The sequence below is a fragment of the Corythoichthys intestinalis genome, chromosome 11 (assembly GCF_030265065.1).
Source record: "Corythoichthys intestinalis isolate RoL2023-P3 chromosome 11, ASM3026506v1, whole genome shotgun sequence".
NCBI lineage: Eukaryota > Metazoa > Chordata > Actinopteri > Syngnathiformes > Syngnathidae > Corythoichthys > Corythoichthys intestinalis.
In genome coordinates, this window is record NC_080405.1 from 45,861,588 (window position 1) to 45,880,107 (window position 18,520).

At 41.3% G+C, this 18,520-nt stretch overlaps 1 protein-coding gene across 1 annotated transcript; it reads right to left on the reverse strand.

Annotated features, from left to right (window-relative positions):
• Window positions 1-6,984: 6,984 nt before the first annotated feature.
• On the reverse strand, window positions 6,985-10,489 carry nanos1 (nanos homolog 1). Its single transcript, XM_057850308.1, has one exon. It carries the CDS (start codon window positions 10,434-10,436, stop codon window positions 9,768-9,770), a length of 669 nt encoding a protein of 222 aa, XP_057706291.1. The 5' UTR covers window positions 10,437-10,489; the 3' UTR covers window positions 6,985-9,767.
• Between the last annotated feature and the right edge of the window lie 8,031 nt (window positions 10,490-18,520).

The window sequence follows — 18,520 nt, forward strand, 5'->3', positions numbered from 1 at the left end:
TAATCGATTAATTCGAGTATTCGATTCAAAAAAAAATATTCGAATTCAATTTTGTTGCTTTGAGTATTCGTTTAATTAAAGTGGCGTTGTAATGGTTTGTTTTGAAAGTGTTTGCATTTAGTTTTATTGATGAGGGTGGATACACTGCCATCTGGTCTGCCTCTTTTCACATGGCTGTATCCAACTGCTCCCTGTTAAGACCAATGTAAGCTAAGTTTTTGTTTGCGCTAATGTTTTTTAATACATTCTTAATTTCCTTTATTGGTATATTTAGCCGTTTTTTTTTTGTTTTTTTTTTGTGGGAATATGTGTCTGAATCATTTGTTAAGAGCATTGTAAAAAAAAAAAAAAAAAAAAAAAAAAAAAAAAAAAAATAGCATTGAATAGCATTTATTCCCATGGGCTCACCACCTGTGGGAGGGGCCAAAGGGGTCGGGTGCGTAGGGAGTTGGGCACAGCCAAAGGCGGGGGCCTTGGCGGTCCGACCCCCAGCTGCTGAAGCTAACTCTTGGGACATGGAATGTCACCTCTCTGGCAGGGAAGGAGCCTGAGCTGGTGTGTGAGGCAGAGAAGTTCCGACTAGATATAGTCGGACTCTCCTCCACACACAGCTTGGGTTCTGGTACCAATCCTCTCGAGAGGGGTTGGACTCTCTTCCACTCTGGAGTTGCCCATGGTGAGAGGCGCCGGGCAGGTGTGGGCATACTTATTGCCCCCCGGCTTGGCGCCTGTACGTTGGGGTTTACCCCGGTAGACGAGAGGGTAGCCTCCCTCCGCCTTCGGGTGGGGGGACGGGTTCTAACACTTGTTTGCGCTTATGCACCGAACAGCAGTTCAGAATACCCACCCTTTTTGGAGTCCTTGGAGGGTGTGCTAGAGAGCGCCCCCTCTGGGGACTCCCTCGTTCTACTGGGGGACTTCAACGCTCACGTGGGCAATGACAGTGAGACCTGGAGGGGCGTGATTGGGAGGAACGGCCCCCCCGATCAGAACCCGAGTGGTGTTCTGTTATTGGACTTCTGTGCTCGTCACGGTTTGTCTATAACGAACACCATGTTCAAACATAGGGGTGTCCATATGTGCACTTGGCACCAGGACACCCTAGGCCGCAGTTCGATGATCGACTTCGTAATCGTGTCATCGGACTTGCGGCCGCATGTTTTGGACACTCGGGTGAAGAGAGGGGCGGAGCTGTCAACTGATCACCACCTGGTGGTGTGTTGGCTCCGATGGCGGGGGAAGATGCTGGCCAGACCTGGCAGGCCCAAACGTATTGTAAGGGTCTGCTGGGAACGTCTGGCAGAATCCCCTGTCAGAAAGAGTTTCAACACCCACCTCCGGCAGAACTTCTCCCTTGTCCCAGGGGAGGTGGGGGACATTGAGTCTGAGTGGGCCATTTTCCGCACCTCCATTGTTGAGGCGGCCGATCAGAGCTGTGGCCGTAAGGTGGTTGGTGCCTGTCGTGGCGGCAATCCCCGAACCCGCTGGTGGACACCAGCGGTAAGGGATGCCGTCAAGCTGAAGAAGGAGTCCTATCGGGCCTTTTTGGCCTGTGGGACTCCGGAGGCAGCTGACAGGTACCGGCTGGCCAAGCGGACTGCAGCTTCGGCGGTCGCCGAGGCAAAAACCCGGACATGGGAGGAGTTCGGCGAGGCCATGGAAAACGACTTCCGGACGGCTCCGAGGAAATTCTGGTCCACCATCCGGCGCCTGAGGAGGGGAAAGCAGTGCACCATTAACACTGTGTATAGTGAAGATGGTGTACTGCTGACCTCGACTCGGGACGTCGTGAGCCGGTGGGGAGAATACTTCGAGGCCCTCCTCAATTCCACCGACACGCCTTCCTTTGAGGAAGCAGAGTCTGGGGACTCCGTGGTGGGCTCTTCGATCTCTGGGGTTGAAGTCACCGAGGCAGTTGGAAAGCTCCTCGATGGCAAGGCTCCGGGGGTAGATGAGATCCGCCCGGAGTTCCTGAAGGCTCTGGATGTTGTGGGGGTGTCGTGGCTGACACGTCTCTACAACATCGCGTGGACATCGGGGACAGTGCCTCTGGATTGGCAGACCGGGGTGGTGGTCCCCCTTTTTAAGAAGGGGGACCGGAGGGTGTGTTCCAATTATAGAGGGATCACACTCCTCAGCCTCCCTGGTAAAGTCTATTCAGGGGTGCTGGAGAGGAGAGTCCGCCGAGAAGTCGAATCTCGGATTCAGGAGGAGCAGTGTGGTTTTCGTCCCGGCCGTGGAACAGTGGACCAGCTCTACACCCTCGGCAGGGTCCTCGAGGGTGCATGGGAGTTCGCCCAACCAGTCTACATGTGTTTTGTGGATCTGGAGAAGGCGTTTGACCGTGTGCCTCGGGGAGTCCTGTGGGGGGTGCTCCGGGAGTACGGGGTACCGAGCCCCTTGGTAAAGGTTGTTCGGTCCCTGTACGACCGGTGTCAGAGTTTGGTCCGCATTGCCGGCAGTAAGTCGAATTCGTTCCCAGTGAGGGTTGGACTCCGCCAAGGCTGCCCTTTGTCACCGATTTTGTTCATAATTTTTATGGACAGAATTTCTAGGCGCAGCCGAAGCGTTGAGGGGGTCCGGTTTGGTGACCTCAGTATTGAATCTCTGCTTTTTGCAGATGATTTAGTGCTGTTGGCTTCATCAAGTCGTGACCTCCAACTCTCACTGGAGCGGTTCGCAGCTGAGTGTGAAGCGGTTGGGATGAAGATCAGCACCTCCAAATCCGAGACCATGGTCCTCAGTCGGAAAAGGGTGGAGTGCCCTCTCCGAGTCGGGGATGAGATCCTGCCCCAAGTGGAGGAGTTCAAGTATCTTGGGGTCTTGTTCACGAGTGACGGTAGGAGGGAGCGGGAGATCGACAGGCGAATCGGTGCGGCGTCTGCAGTAATGCGGACTCTGCACCGGTCCGTAGTGGTGAAGAAGGAGCTGAGCCGAAAGGCAAAGCTCTCGATTTACCAGTCGATCTACGTTCCTACCCTCACCTATGGTCACGAGCTTTGGGTCGTGACCGAAAGAACAAGATCCCGGATACAAGCGGCCGAAATGAGTTTCCTCCGCAGAGTGTCCGGGCTCTCCCTTAGAGATAGGGTGAGAAGCTCGGTCATCCGGGAGGGACTCGGCGTCGAGCCGCTACTCCTCCGCGTAGAGAGGAGCCAGCTGAGGTGGCTCGGGCATCTGGTTCGGATGCCTCCCGGACGCCTCCCTGGAGAGGTGTTCCGGGCATGTCCCACCGGCGGGAGGCCCCGGGGACGACCCAGGACACGCTGGAGAGACTATGTCTCTCGGCTGGCCTGGGAACGCCTTGGGATCCCGCCGGAGGAGCTGGTTGAAGTGGCTGGGGAGCGGGAAGTCTGGGCTTCCCTGTTAAAGCTGCTGCCCCCGCGACCCGACCCCGGAACAAGCGGAAGATAATGGATGGATGGATGGATGAATAGCATTTAAGCTAGCGGGCTTTTTCTGTGTAAGTTGGCCAATTGTTCTTTTGTTGTACATAGATCCTCATTTAAAAAAAAAAAAAAAATACCGTTTGAGGTTCAGCTCAGGTATTTTAAATGTCCATGTTCCTTATCCGATTACTCAGTTAATCGAACTAACTAGTCCATCGATTAATCGACTACTAAAATATTAGATAGCTGCAGCCCTAAAATGCATAAATGCAAGCGTTACAAGTTTTTGTTCGTTTGTTTACAGGTAGAAAATGCTGTTAGTCAAGGGGGGACAACTAGTGGCTAGGATTCGGCGCTCTCACCGCCGCGGCCCGGGTTCGATTCCCGGTCAAGGAATTTGTAGACTAGTTCCTGGACTCTCAGCCTCTCTAAATTAACTTGATGTGCCTCACAACAACACGTGCCAGTACGTTGGACATACAGTGCCTTGCAAAAGTATTCGGCCCCCTTGAATCTTGCAACCTTTCGCCACATTTCAGGCTTTAAACATAAAGATATAAAATTTTAATTTTTTGTCAAGAATCAACAACAAGTGGGACACAATCGTGAAGTGGAAGAAAATTTATTGGATAATTTAAACTTTTTTAAAAAATAAAAAACTGAAAAGTGGGGCGTGCAATATTATTCGGCCCCCTTGCGTTAATACTTTGTAGCGCCACCTTTTGCTCCAGTTACAGCTGCAAGTCGCTTGGGGTATGTTTCTATCAGTTTTGCACATCGAGAGACTGACATTCTTGCCCATTCTTCTTTGCAAAACAGCTCGAGCTCAGTGAGGTTGGATGGAGAGTGTTTGTGAACAGCAGTCTTCAGCTCTTTCCACAGATTCTCGATTGGATTCAGGTCTGGACTTTGACTTGGCCATTCTAACACCTGGATACGTTTATTTTTGAACCATTCCATTGTAGATTTGGCTTTATCTTTTGGCTCATTGTCCTATTGGAAGATAAATCTCCGTCCCAGTCTCAGGTCTTGTGCAGATACCAACAAGTTTTCTTCCAGAATGTTCCTGTATTTGGCTGCATCCATCTTCCCGTCAATTTTAACCATCTTCCCTGTCCCCGCTGAAGAAAAGCAGGCCCAAACCATGATGCTGCCACCACCATGTTTGACAGTGGGGATGGTGTGTTCAGGGTGATGAGCTGTGTTGCTTTTATGCCAAACATATTGTTTTGCATTGTGGCCAAAAAGTTCAATTTTGGTTTCATCTGACCAGAGCACCTTCTTCCACATGTTTGGTGTGTCTCCCAGGTGGCTTGTGGCAAACTTTAAACGAGACTTTTTATGGATATCTTTGAGAAATGGCTTTCTTCTTGCCACTCTTCCATAAAGGCCAGATTTGTGCAGTGTACGACTGATTGTTGTCCTATGGACAATAGCTGTAGATCTCTGCAGTTCATCCAGAGTGATCATGGGCCTCTTGGCTGCATCTCTGATCAGTTTTCTCCTTGTTTGAGAAGAAAGTTTGGAAGGACGGCCGGGTCTTGGTAGATTTGCAGTGGTCTGATGCTCCTTCCATTTCAATATGATGGCTTGCACAGTGCTCCTTGAGATGTTTAAAGCTTGGGAAATCTTTTTGTATCCAAATCCGGCTTTAAACTTCTCCACAGCAGTATCTCGGACCTGCCTGGTGTGTTCCTTGGTTTTCATAATGCTCTCTGCACTTTAAACAGAACCCTGAGACTGTCACAGAGCAGGTGCATTTATACGGAGACTTGATTACACACAGGTGTATTCTATTTATCATCATCGGTCATTTAGGACAACATTGGATCATTCAGAGATCCTCACTGAACTTCTGGAGTGAGTTTGCTGCACTGAAAGTAAAGGGGCCGAATAATATTGCACGCCCCACTTTTCAGTTTTTTATTTGTTAAAAAAGTTTAAATTATCCAATAAATGTTGTTCCACTTCACGATTGTGTGCCACTTGTTGTTGATTCTTGACAAAAAAATTCAATTTCATATCTTAATGATTGAAGCCTGAAATGTGGCGAAAGGTTGCAAGATTCAAGGGGGCCGAATACTTTTGCAAGGCACTGTATATCAAGACTACGTGCATTCTACTTTGATGATGGAAGGCTCGACTTATGCTCCACCTTCGTTAATATTTTTCTAATAATTTTATAACTTGTGATTTATAGACCCGTTTTGCACAAGCACCAATCGTTTTGAATAAAACAAGAAATGGAATCATGTTATCTAAAAGTTTGTGATCAATATCTGCAATAAAAAAGAATGATATACTATTTGTGTTTATATGTACATACCTTGAGTATTTCCCTGTAACAACAAAATCCATGTCAGCCCTTCTGCATTCGGCAACTGTAATATTATTTGCAATTTCGCCTCATTTTGGTTACTCAAGTGGCCGGCGTATCAATCTACACCTCACGTTAACACAGGCTGCACAGGTTATAATTTTGTCCATGAATGATCAAAGAAGTGATAACAACAAACATACAATCTTTTAGGTGAATCCTTAGGTTTAAAGCACATCCATAACTTATTGTCTGCTCCTGGTTTTGTTTTAAGGTGTATGGCGAATTAGATCCACACTGGCGCATTGTAGCTACTAGCCGGTTGCTGATCAAAACATTCCACTTCCAACCATATATATAGACGCTTCCAGGAGTTCACGCACAGCACAAAAAGTCTCGAAGTCTCATCTCGTCGTGTTGAATCCATTTTTAGAGATTCTGTGGGTTCCTCTAGTTTGATTTTGCAGTTTTAACTTTGTCAACACACTGCTTACTTCAACCGCACTTCATGTTGTTCTGTCAAAACCGGAAGTTCGGAGCAGAAATGGTCAAAGATGGCACGGCTCATGTTTCGCACAGGAAACTTGTCTATAAGTGTTTTGACTTGTAAAGTTGTTAGGGTTTTTTAAAGATACATATCGTTACAAAAATTACAGATGAGTGAATTTAGGGGCGCGGCCACTAGACGGTGAGATCAAACCTCACGACATCTGGTCACAAATCACTTTGGTTTCTTTGCAACTGAACTCTTTCATTTGATTGTTTTTCTTTCGTAGATATGTTTTACAGTATCGCGTATTTCAACTATTTTGTCTGTTCTTAGTCCAGTTTTTTAAAATGATTTTTTCAGTCATTAGGAATTAAATTTTGCACCAAAAAATGGAACATTTCTGCTTCTACATCGCACAAATGAATTACAAAAATGACAGTTTTTTTGCGTTTTCAAAAAATGCCCTGATTAACCTTTTTCTTTTTATGTCGAAAAATGAATGTAGAGATCAGATTAAGTTGTACTTTGCATTAAAACTGACATATTGACATTGATGAGAAGGATTATTCTTATTTCAAAAGGTTAATGTTTAGCTTTAATTTTTTGTGAAACGTTTCAACATTGCTAGAAGGATATGAGTTTTCTGGTCCTTTGCATTCCAGGCCAGTAGGGGGCGATACCTGCTTTTAAAGTAGCCATGAACGCGATTCAGTCCCATCAACTTACCAACTGTAAATTTCAGACTATCATGATACATCAAAATTAGTAGAATTTCAGCAGAGACCAAGTAAAAAGACAAATATTCCATAAGAGTTTATTATTTCTCTAGTGAGTTCATATGTTTGTTATTCTGCACAGCAGCATACAGCCCAGACAAATTGTAGTCAAATATAAATAACAACAGTGTTTTCATCATCATCGTCATCGCGTCTTCATTTGATCCAAACAACATCAACAACAACAACAAAGTATATTTGCCTAAAAAGTACACTCATGGTCATTAGTATTTACACAACAACGTGCTTGGTAATGCTTTCCCTCCCCCCAAATTGTGTTAAATGCAACAGAAATACAATTATGTTATACAAAGATCCAAAATACTATCAAAAACCCTCATTATAAATGGCACTCTATCAATAAACTGCCTTATACTTGTTTTTTTTTCCTTTAAAGTACAAAAATCAGGTTGAGGTAGCGCCCTCTTGTGGTCACTTTTTGTTTAAATAGTGACATCACACACAAGCACGCACACACACAAACACATATGCCAGCCAGTTGATTCCTTTGGTAAACTGTCAAGACAATCGCAGTCCTGCATACATTCGTAACAGTTTTGCATGACGACTCGTGTTATTTGGGAATTCCTCAGTAAAACGGGCGTGTGGTAGACATTCATTTGCTTGTCTCCGAGTGGGAAGAAGCGTTAAATCCAGTGTGTCGACGCCCTTATTTGGCATTGTAAACAAAAATGAAGGCGTTTGGCTTGAAGAGGGAAAAAAAAAAAAGTTGGGGCAGAAAAACATTCCTGGGAGGAAATGAACAGCAGCTCCCTTAAACAGAGGCCGCATTGTAGCCCGCCTTTGTGGATTCACTCTCAACTTTGTGGGATCAAACGATTCCTGACTGGACACATTCTTTTGTTAAACCCTCCTGTTACCTTCGTTTTCTCGAGAACAGCTAAAATATCTTTGGGTCAATTTGACCCGACTGTGTTTCATTGAATGAGCCAAAACTGTCAAAAACATACAAATGAACATTGTCATTGTGAAGCATTTCAATGGAAATAGATGAATGTTATTTTGGCTGTTCAGATTCAGGAATAAAAAGAAATCCTAATAAACAGCATTAACTCTATAACAAATTTGTTGCAAATATGTGAAATGAACTGTTTCCTTCAAGAGGCTTAATTTGGGTCATGTTGACCCAGGTCACGGTTAACAATCTAAAAAACATTGCTTAACTCAATTAACAAACAATTTGATTGCAAATTTATGAGCTTAGCTAGCAGTTAACATGATAACATAAGAAATTTCATATAGGTCAGTTTGACCAAGTGGGGAAGGAGGAGGTTATAATAAAATACTCTTTAAAACAGGAGAAGAAAAGCCCAATAGACATTGTCATTGTCATTAATAACTCCGTGACTGACTATTTTGTTACAAATACATGACGCTGAAGTCAACAACACCTTTTGGTATGGGTCAGTTTGACCCGGGTATGTCCAAAATTGACATTTTTTCATCAATCTGAGAAGATGAATACATTTGACCGAGGGCTGTGGTTAAATCATTAGCTGCCACTGACGGCTCTAGATGTCCAATCCATTTGAAAATGGAGAGTTGGCAGCGAATGAACGAATATTCTTACCACCTTGAAATGGATTGGACATCTACTAGTGGTAAACTCATTCAAATTTACAGTTTCCACAGATTGGACATTCATCGCTGTCAATGGCAACCAATGACGTCATGAACCCAATGTGCCGAAAAGAGGAAAAACGACATTTTTTAATGACTCTGATACTATACCATCTCATTGCAAACATGTAAAATTAAACATTAATCAAGTTTCATCTGGATCAATTTGACCCGCAACATAACAGGAGGGTTTTTAATGGCCAACAAAACTTTGGTTTTCTAAACGACAACAACAAAATAGGTCAGCTTTGCTGCCAGTTATACAAAAATACTCAGTATAGAAACATGACATTCAAGTTCCCACTGACCAAAATACTCATTTTTTTTGTCCATCTTGCTGTATGATTTCTGTACATTCGTGTACAGTATTTATATACACGTACATTATCTTGCCAGTAGCTAAAAAGGAAAGAAAACACCAAATTAATGTACAAAGTCTATGAGTAGATAAAGTAACTAGAAAAATAGATATAGGTACATTGAGAGGGTGTCCAAAGTGCGGTAGGGGGAGCTATTTTGCGGGCAGAGATTTGTTTTATATCAACTTATTGTAAGGAAATGTAATAAAAATATAATGAGAGAGAGAAAAAGAGAGAGAATTGTACATGGTTAAAAAATAGCTTTACAAAATAGGTTAGGAGCTCACTCCAAAATGAATTAGTACATGAATGAAAACGGTCTAAGAATAAAAATTAAGATTTAGTGCCACCCATAAAGAAAAAAAAAAAGTATAGAAAATACTTAGAAAAATAAGAAAATCTGTAAGGATTAGAATTAACACAAAAATAAAAAATGACATTGTCTAAGCACGAAAATAGACAAATGAAATTAAGAACCACACTAATATGTTTTTTTCTTTTTTTTTTAAAGGAATATAATGTATATTTGCTTTGTGACCTCTAAGACAAAACTTAAAGTTATTTTTTTCACTTTTTAGTAGAAAGTATATAACCGCTTATAGGATATTTCGGCCTCCACTGAATTGGTCTAAATATGATGAATCTTCTGGACACCCCTGCACGAATAGTCAACATGTGTATGGGATAAAAGTCAACATAAAAGCAACAGGCATCTGCAAATCGTTGTCAGTGCAATTCCTCATCGTACTTGAAAGTCATTTTCTCTATATTGTTATTATTTTGATGATGATATTTCTAGAATATTTTCACCCGCTTACCCCCCACAGCCCGGCCGCCCTTTAGTGGCCTCTGCGGGGGCTGCTCCTTGGACAGCGGGCAGTATTTAATGGTGTGCGCGTTGTCCCCATTGGCGCTGCACAGCGGGCAGGTGTACGCCCGCAAGATAGGGCACACCACCCGGCCGTCGGGAGTCTTCAGGACGTGCGAACCGTACACTTCCTCGGGGGCGCCGTTGTTCCGGCAGAAGACGCAGATTTTGGGCTCCAGCTTGGCTCTTGCGGACGCAGGCTTGCCGCGGGCCCTCATGCGGTCAAATCCAGGGAAGCAGCCGTGCGTCTCCCGTTCAGGAACCTGGCTCTGGAAAGGGCTGAGGATGGAGAAGCGCTCCTTGAGCTCGGCCACGCAGCCAGGCGGTGGGGGCGTGCCGGGCGGGCAGCCGAAGCAGCAGCAGCAGCCGCTGCTCTCCAACGCGCCCCCCTCGCAAGCGCAGGCGCACTCGGGCGCGTCGTCAAGACCCAGCGTGGCCTTCAGGGACTCGGTGATGGAGTTGGGGCTCATGTGGGGCATGCTAAGTCTGGGATTCTTGGTGACCAGCGTGGTCAAACCTAGGTAGTCGTTCCAGAAATTAAACGTGTAGTCGTAGGGGCCCCTGGCGCTCAAGTAGTTGTGATTGAGAAAATCCATGTTGGCCGGGAAATGAGAATAAAATCCTCCCGGACGGTATAGTGTATCTCCAGTGTGGTGGTCTCATCTGAGCTCCCACTGCTCGCACTGAGCTTTATGAGCGGGGAGGAGGTGGGCGTGGCTTGCTCGGAACCACGTTTTGCATCACGACGGTTTCTTCTCATCTCCACACGCTCACAAACGAGAGCTATTTTTATGAGCCGAACTGGAACTCAGTTAAAGCAACACAGTAAATATCAATGACACGGTGGGAATCGAAAGCTTTTATTGACAGTGTAGTGCACATACAAGTTTTTTTTTTGGTCCCAACATTAGAATATATATGACGTATCAAATAAACATTACATTTATTATTGTGAGAGTAAGTGATGGAAAAACATAGCTATTATCATCGTCATTATTTATTTGAGTAAACTGTGGTTTGTAGATGTTATGCCAATAAATTAGGGCCTCTTTCGACAGGGGGCAGCAGAGTGCAATCCCCAGCGAATGTAAACAAAGCGGGAAGAAGACTTTTTTTTTTTTTTTTTTTTAAACAGTTGTTGTTAATTCATTTAAATTCCTCCTGAGCTTCCCTGGCAGAGATTTTTGGGCTTGTTATTTTGTCCATTTGGAGGGCCTGACTTACTGAGGAACTAAGGAACTCAGGCCAAAACATTAGGTACTTGCACAATTTAGGACTTAATCACTAATCTTTATAATGTGTGTTTTAACTATGTACAGCACTTTCTGCTTGATGTATTGTATGAATATAATTGACCTCTAGTTGTAAAAGGAGATCCAACAAGATCTGATGGAGTGAAATCTCTGAAAACCAAAACTTCTTCAAAATTTAAATATGTTTATTAAAGATGTCCCGATCGATCGGGGGTTCGATCACGTCATTTTCAAAGTATCGGAATTGGCAAAAAAATATTGGACATGCCTTTTTTTTATTTTATATATATATATATATATATATATATATATATATATACATTTTTTTTTTATTTAAATCTTTTTCTAATAGTATTTAACGTTACAGACAAAATGTCTTACACTCATCCAGAGTAATTTTGGCTTAAAGTAGGGCTATCAAATTTATTGCGTTAACGGCGGAAATTAATATTTTAAAATTAATCACGTTAAGTAATTAACGCATGCGCTGCACGACCCACTCACGCATTGTGTATCATTTACTGAAAGCTCAACAAATACACTAGATGGCAATATTTAGTCACAATATACAAAGTCACAAGTCTTTCTACCCGTGGATCCCTCTCACAGAAAGAATGTTAATAATGTAAATGCCATCTCGAGGATTTATTGTCATAATAAACAAATACAGTACTTATGTACTCTATGTTGAATGTATATATTCGTCCGAGTTTTATTCATTTTTTTCTTAATGCATTGCCAAAATGTATATGATCGGGAAAAATTATCGGGAATGATTGGAATTGAATTGGGAACAAAAAAAAGCAATCGGATCGGGAAATATCGGGATCGGCAGATACTCAAACTAAAGCGATCGGGATTGGATCGGGAGCAAAAAAACATGATCGGAACAACCCTACTCGCAACTATTGTCTCTACTGGAGCCCGCATGGATCCGAGATTCACATCGCCAGCGCAGGAACGGAACTCGTTCATAAACCGGGGACTACCTGTATACAGTTATGTTAAATAATAATAATAAAACACCTTTCTGACTGTCAATCCGAAATCCTTGTTTTCTTCATAAAGACACAAAAACTATTATTTGCTTGAGTGCAGGTTTACACAAAGGAAATGCATCTTGTTGGGATTGTTTACAGGTCTTCAATTTTTTATCAGTATGGATCCTTTATGGAGTGAAATTCAACAGAAATGTCAGGTGGAATAGGGCCTCTCTACTTCTGCAAAGGAATGTTGGAAGCCCCCCTCCCCTTCAGAACAAAGATAAAGTCGAGTGACTGTTGTTCTAATTAAAACTCCCAGGAAAGAACTCACTGACTTCTCATATGTGCCTGCCAGTGATCTAATAAGACACGCAAGCACGCTTCATTTGAGTTTCTCCCTGTGAAGTATTGACTCCTCATTGGATTCTCACTTGCGTTCACATGGGGCCCAAATTTCATGATGAAACATTAATATTGCATGTATTGCTTTTTCTTTAGTGTGTGTTGGTGTGCGCCTGCGTGTGTGTTTTTGTGTAAGCTTGCCAGTCGATTCCCTCCTTGACTCAGACTGAAATATTCATGCCTTGTATTATTCCTGTAATTGTTGAGACTAAAAGGGATTAATAAGACTCGTAAGATAATTCTGCGGGACGCCCCTCCTGGAGCTGGCATGATTACATTGGAGTGAAGAAGCAGCATTTGTACTGAAATGATACAAAATATCGATTGTGCTTGAAAATGAGTAGTGTCAGTGTCATTTTATAGTCATGTGATCGGTGTATATTTCGGTAGTTCAAATGAATTGCATGTTTATTGCCGTCAATGGCAACCAATAGTGGCATAAAGACATGGCAGAAATATTGTCTATATAGCAGGTGTCAAACTGGCGGCCCAGAGGCCACTTCCAGCCCGCCACATAAATTGTATGGCCCTCAAAAGTAAATCATGTGCATCGACTTTTTGCGCTAAGATATACACGTCTCCCAAATGTAATTGATTATCGGGCATTGTCAAGGCAAAATAGAAGTTGCCACGCTTGGAAAATGAATTTTTTAAAAATGCATTTTGTCTAAATATATCAGCCTATAGTTATTTACTAGGACTGTCAAATGATTAAAATTTTTAATCGAGTTAATCACAGCTTAAAAAGTAATTAATCGTAATTAATCGCAATTCAAACCATCTATAAAACATGCCATATTTTTCTGTAAATTATTGTTGGAATAGAAAGATAAGACAAGACGGATATATACATTCAACATACTGTACATAAGTACTTTATTTGTTTATTATAACAGTAAATCAACAAGATGGCATTAACATTAACATTCTGTTAAAGCGATCCATGGATAGAAAGACTTGCAGTTGTTAAAAGATAAATGTTAGTACAAGTTATAGACATTTTATATTAAAACCCCTCTCTATGTTTTCGTTTTAATAAAATTTGTAAAAATTTCAATCAAAAAATAAACTAGTAGCTCGCCATTGTTGATGTCAATAATTACACAATGCTCATGGTGCTTAAACCCATAAAATCAGTCGCACCCAAGTGCCAGCAGAGGGCGACAAAACACCAAAAAACACAAGTAACAAGTGGACATGACACTGCTGTCATTTTAATCTGTTTGAGCGTGGCATGTGCGTGAATTGCGTCAAATATTTTAACGTGATTAATTTAAGAAATTAATTACCGCCCGTTAATGCGATAATTTTGACAGCCCTATTATTTACATATTATATAACATAATGTGTAAAATATATATTAAAAATAAAAAAGCGTCGTAAAGGAACACTTATTTTGAAAACCACACATCGGGATTTTCAATGTGCAAGCTCACGCCAATAGTACTGGAAGCAGTGGCAGTTGGCATTAACGAAAAAGGTTAAAAGTATTTAATGTTAAGGAATGTATTTCTTGTTTAAGCCAGTGAAATCAACCCAAATTTGGACTTTGTGACCAAATGTAATGTTTACTTGATTTCATTTGTTTGTTCTGCACGTCTGAATCATCCCGACCTAGCTAACTTTCGAATGAGTATTTTAAAGTAATCTGGAAAGACGAGAAAAATTCAGAGGACAAGGGTCAGAAAACGACGCCTGTTGTTGTCGTGATGTAGACTGTCACATTCCAATTTTAAATGCATATAAAATTTCTGTCGTCCAGAACTCAGAGAATAATGTTGTGTACCTTCTTTTTCAATATTAATGTAAAACAATTAAAACAGAGAAAATACATGGCATTTAATTAAAACCCAAAACTAAAAAAGAGAATGTTTACTGTTTTTCTCCTTTAATTTTTTAAAATATACAAATAAAGTTAAAAATGGAACTAAATTGATTGAAAAGAGAAGATGTCCTTTTTTAAATTAAAAAAAATGCAAAAATAAGTTAAAACAGGAAATTATTTACTGTTTATGAAACTATCAAAAATGTACAGGAAGTCCCCAAAATGGCCCAAAATGTGCAGGAAGTGACCCTAAATCAACAGGATGTGCCCTGTAAGCAGAGGTGGGTAGAGTAGCCAAATATGTTACTCAAGTAAGAGTAGTGCTACTGCAAATAAAAATACTCAAAGTAAAAGTATTCATCGAAAAAATGAAATCAAGTACAAGTAAAAAACTATTTGGTGAAAAGAATACTCAAGTAATAAGTAACATTGTGAGTGACTGCTCACGATATTTGAATTTTATTATTATTTTTTTTTATCTATATGAATTGTCATTATTATATTTTGAAGAAAAACAAAACTATAACATATAACATAACCACAATAAGCCAAAGGAAAAATGGAATTCCTGCAAGAGAAAAATTATACTGAAATGAAGCATCATTTGTCAAAACAGCATGCGTGCCCTTTAGTGGGGAAAACATTTCCTATTATGAAGCTAAAAGAATCATATCTTAGGTTAAAATCCGAGCTTGTAAGTCATGTTGGCGGTAGCGCTCTATATGAAATACTAATTTTTTTACGGTGCTTTAAAGACGCCATGTGATTGAACAGGCCGGCGTGATCATATAACAGCAAGCTTGAGTCTGATTGGTATAATGGAGTCATGTGATTATTGTTGTGACGTCTCATTGGTGAAACTGGTAGTGCTACTCTTGGCGTCTCTGTCTAATATGTAGAATAAAGAGGAAAATGTAACGACTAGTGTAGCCCAAAGTAGCGGAGTAGAGTAGCGTTTTTTTCTTCACAAATCTACTCAAGTAAAAGTAAAAAGTGTTGCTTAGTAGAACTACTTTTGAAGTACATTTTTCTCAAAAAGTTAATCAAGTAAATGTAACGGAGTAAATATAACACATTACTACCCACTTCTATCTGTCAGTATGTTTAGATTAACAAGGAAATGTTCCAAGATTAATTTATTGCCTGCCATTGAAAACGATAGACATTCATTTTGAATGTTCATTCAGTTCATCCCAGTCAAAATGGATTGGGCGTCTGGCGCCGTTGAGAACAACCAATGTGTAAACAAGGAAGTAACCCAAAAATGCCCCGTCATAACTAGGAATTAATATGTCATCAAAAAAATAGCTAGCTCGAAATTTAGTGGTGACTCGAGTTTTTTACAATAATGGCCTCTATTGGCTTAATAGCACCGAGACACATCGCTCCAACTTTGTTTAAACTGATAATAATCGAAGCCTTGGCACCACACAGACACTGAAAAAAAGCTACGTTGATGCATTTTTCATGTATTTCCTCTATCTCCATGTTTACAGAACCCAATATTGATCATTCAGACAATACATAATGGGCTTTCAGGAATTGCTTGAAAAATCTATTTGGCTATATTGATTAATGTAATGAAGATAAATGCTGAATCCGGACCTTGTGTTCTTTGGCTGCCGCCTGCTGGCATTTTTCATGCCATTAGGTTCTGTGTTGTTCCAATAAATCTGGTTTTCATTTGCAGGCAAGAGTCTAAAGGCAAAATGAACCGTCCTGACATATTAATGAATTAAGGGTCCACATTCAGTTTACTTCAGGATGGTAAAAAAATGTAATCAATCGTCATTAGCTTGGTTTTATTAAACTTAGCTTCAACAAACTTTGATGACGAACGCAAGGTTTTTAATTAGAGAAGCTTCACCATTGGCTATTGGAAAAATAATTTTAAATCATACTTGTCTAATTGGTTTCAGTTTGTTAATAACAGTAAAACACACATGACGTCTATAAAACTCAGTTCTGGTGTCCCGCAGGGTTCCATTTTTGAACCATTACTGTGTCGTACTGTCAAAAAAATTAATGTACAAGTGATTGCATTTTTTTTTTTTTTTTTTTTTACGTTCACGTTCGCCAGTACGTTTTACCTACGAAGAACAAATACACTGCTGACCAAAAGTATTGGCACCCATGCAATTCTGTCAGATAATACTCAATTTCTCTCAGAAAATGATTGCAATTACAAATTCTTTGGTAGTAATATCTTCATTTATTTGAAAAAAAAAATTAAAGCATTATCATTTTACACAAAACTCCAAAAATGGGCCGGACAAAAGTATTGGCACCCTAAGCCTAATAATACTTGGTAGCACAACCATTAGACAAAATAACTGCGAACAACCATTTCCGGTATCCAACAACGAGTTTCATACAATGCTCTGCTGGAATTTTAGACCATTCTTCTTTGGCCAACTGCTCCAGGTCTCTGAGATTCGAAGGGTGCCTTCAGGTGTTCTATGGGACTCAGGTCTGGACTCATTGCTGGCCACTTTAGAAGTCTCCAGTGCCTTCTCTCAAACTATTTTCTAGTGCTTTTTGAAGTGTGTTTTGGGTCATTGTCTTGCTGGAAGACCCATGACCTCTGAGGGAGACCCAGCTTTCTCACACTGCGCCCTACATTATGCTACAAAATTTACTGGTAGTCTTCAGACTTCATAATGCCATGAACACGGTCAAGCAGTCCAATGCCAGAGGTAGCAAAGCAACCACAAAACATCAAGGAACCTGCGCCATGTTTGATGACTGCAGGGACTGTGTTCTTTTCTTTGAAGGCCTCGTTTTTTTCCCTGTAAACTCCATGTTGATGCCTTTTCCCAAAAACGTCTACTTTTATCTCATCTGACCAGAGAGCATTCTTCCAAAACGTTTTTGGCTTTCTCAGGTAAGTTTTGGCAAACACCAGCCTGGCTTTTTTATGTCTCTGGGTCAGAAGTGGGGTCTTTCTGGGTATCCTACCATAGAGTCTCTTTTCATTCAGACGCCGACGGATAGTATGGGTTGACACTGTTGTACCCTCGTACTGCAGGACAGCTTGAACTTGTTTGGAAGTTAGTCAAGGTTCTTTATCCACCATCAGCACAATCTTTCGTTGAAATCTCTCGTCAATTTTTCTTTTCCACCCACATCTAGGGAAGTTAGTCACAGTGCCACGGGCTTTCCATTTATTGATGACACTGAGCACGGTAGACACAGGAACATTCAGGTCTTTGGAGATGGACTTGTAGCCTTGAGATTGCCCATGCTTCCTCACAATTTTGCTTCTCAAGTCCTCAGACAGTTCTTAGGTCTTCTTTCTTTTCTCCATGCTCAATGTGGTACATACAAGGACAGGACAGAGGTTGAGTCAACTTTAATCCATTTTAACTGGCTGCAAGTGTGATTTAGTTATTGCCATTACCTGTTATGTGCCACAGGTAAGTACCAGGTGCTGTTAATTACACTAATTAGAGAAGCATCACATGAATTTTCAAAGGATGCCAATACTTTTGTCCGGCCCATTTTTGGAGATTTGTGTAAAATGATAATGATTAAGAAAAAAAAAAAAAGAAAAAAATCCATTCTTTTTTGTGTTTTTTCATTGCAAGCAAAATAAATGAAGATATTACTACCAAATTGTTTGTATTCCAAATTGAATTGCATAGGTGCCAATACTCAAACTTGCAGGATATATTTGTAATATGAAACTAAGGAGTTGATGTCATGCCACGTCGCTTCCTGTTTTATTTTGAAGGCTTCACCCCTTCATAGTCGCGTAGTTGCCCTTCCTCTTGTCAGCTAATCACCTATTGTTTCCGCCTGTTCCACATTACCTTGTGTGTGTATATAATGCCCTAGTTCCCCTTGTCTTGTGCAGAAGTGTCTTTCATGTAAGGTCAGTCACGTCAGCCTCTCGTCATAGCCATCATAGTTATACTGTACATTATCCTCCATTTGGAGTGCTTTGTGTTTGTAACTTTTATCCTAGCAAGCTTGAATTTTTTCTCCTTTTGGAGCGCTTTATGTTTTTGCCTTACCTCCCGTTTGGAGCGCTTTGTGTTTGAAACCTTATTTTGTTTCTAGTCATCCTGACACATTCGCCCGTTGGAGCGCTTTTTGTTTGTGCTTTTTCTCATCCCCGCATTTCAGCGGAAGAACCTGTGTTTTCAAAATAAATGTTTGCCTGAACCTCCACAGCTGAGTCCGCCTCGTCATCTCGGCCTGACAGTTGATTACAT

Excerpts from the sequence above, each read along its gene's own strand:
- nanos1 (XM_057850308.1), bottom strand. The coding sequence starts at position 10,436 with ATGGATTTTCTCAATCACAACTACTTGAGCGCCAGGGGCCCCTACGAC.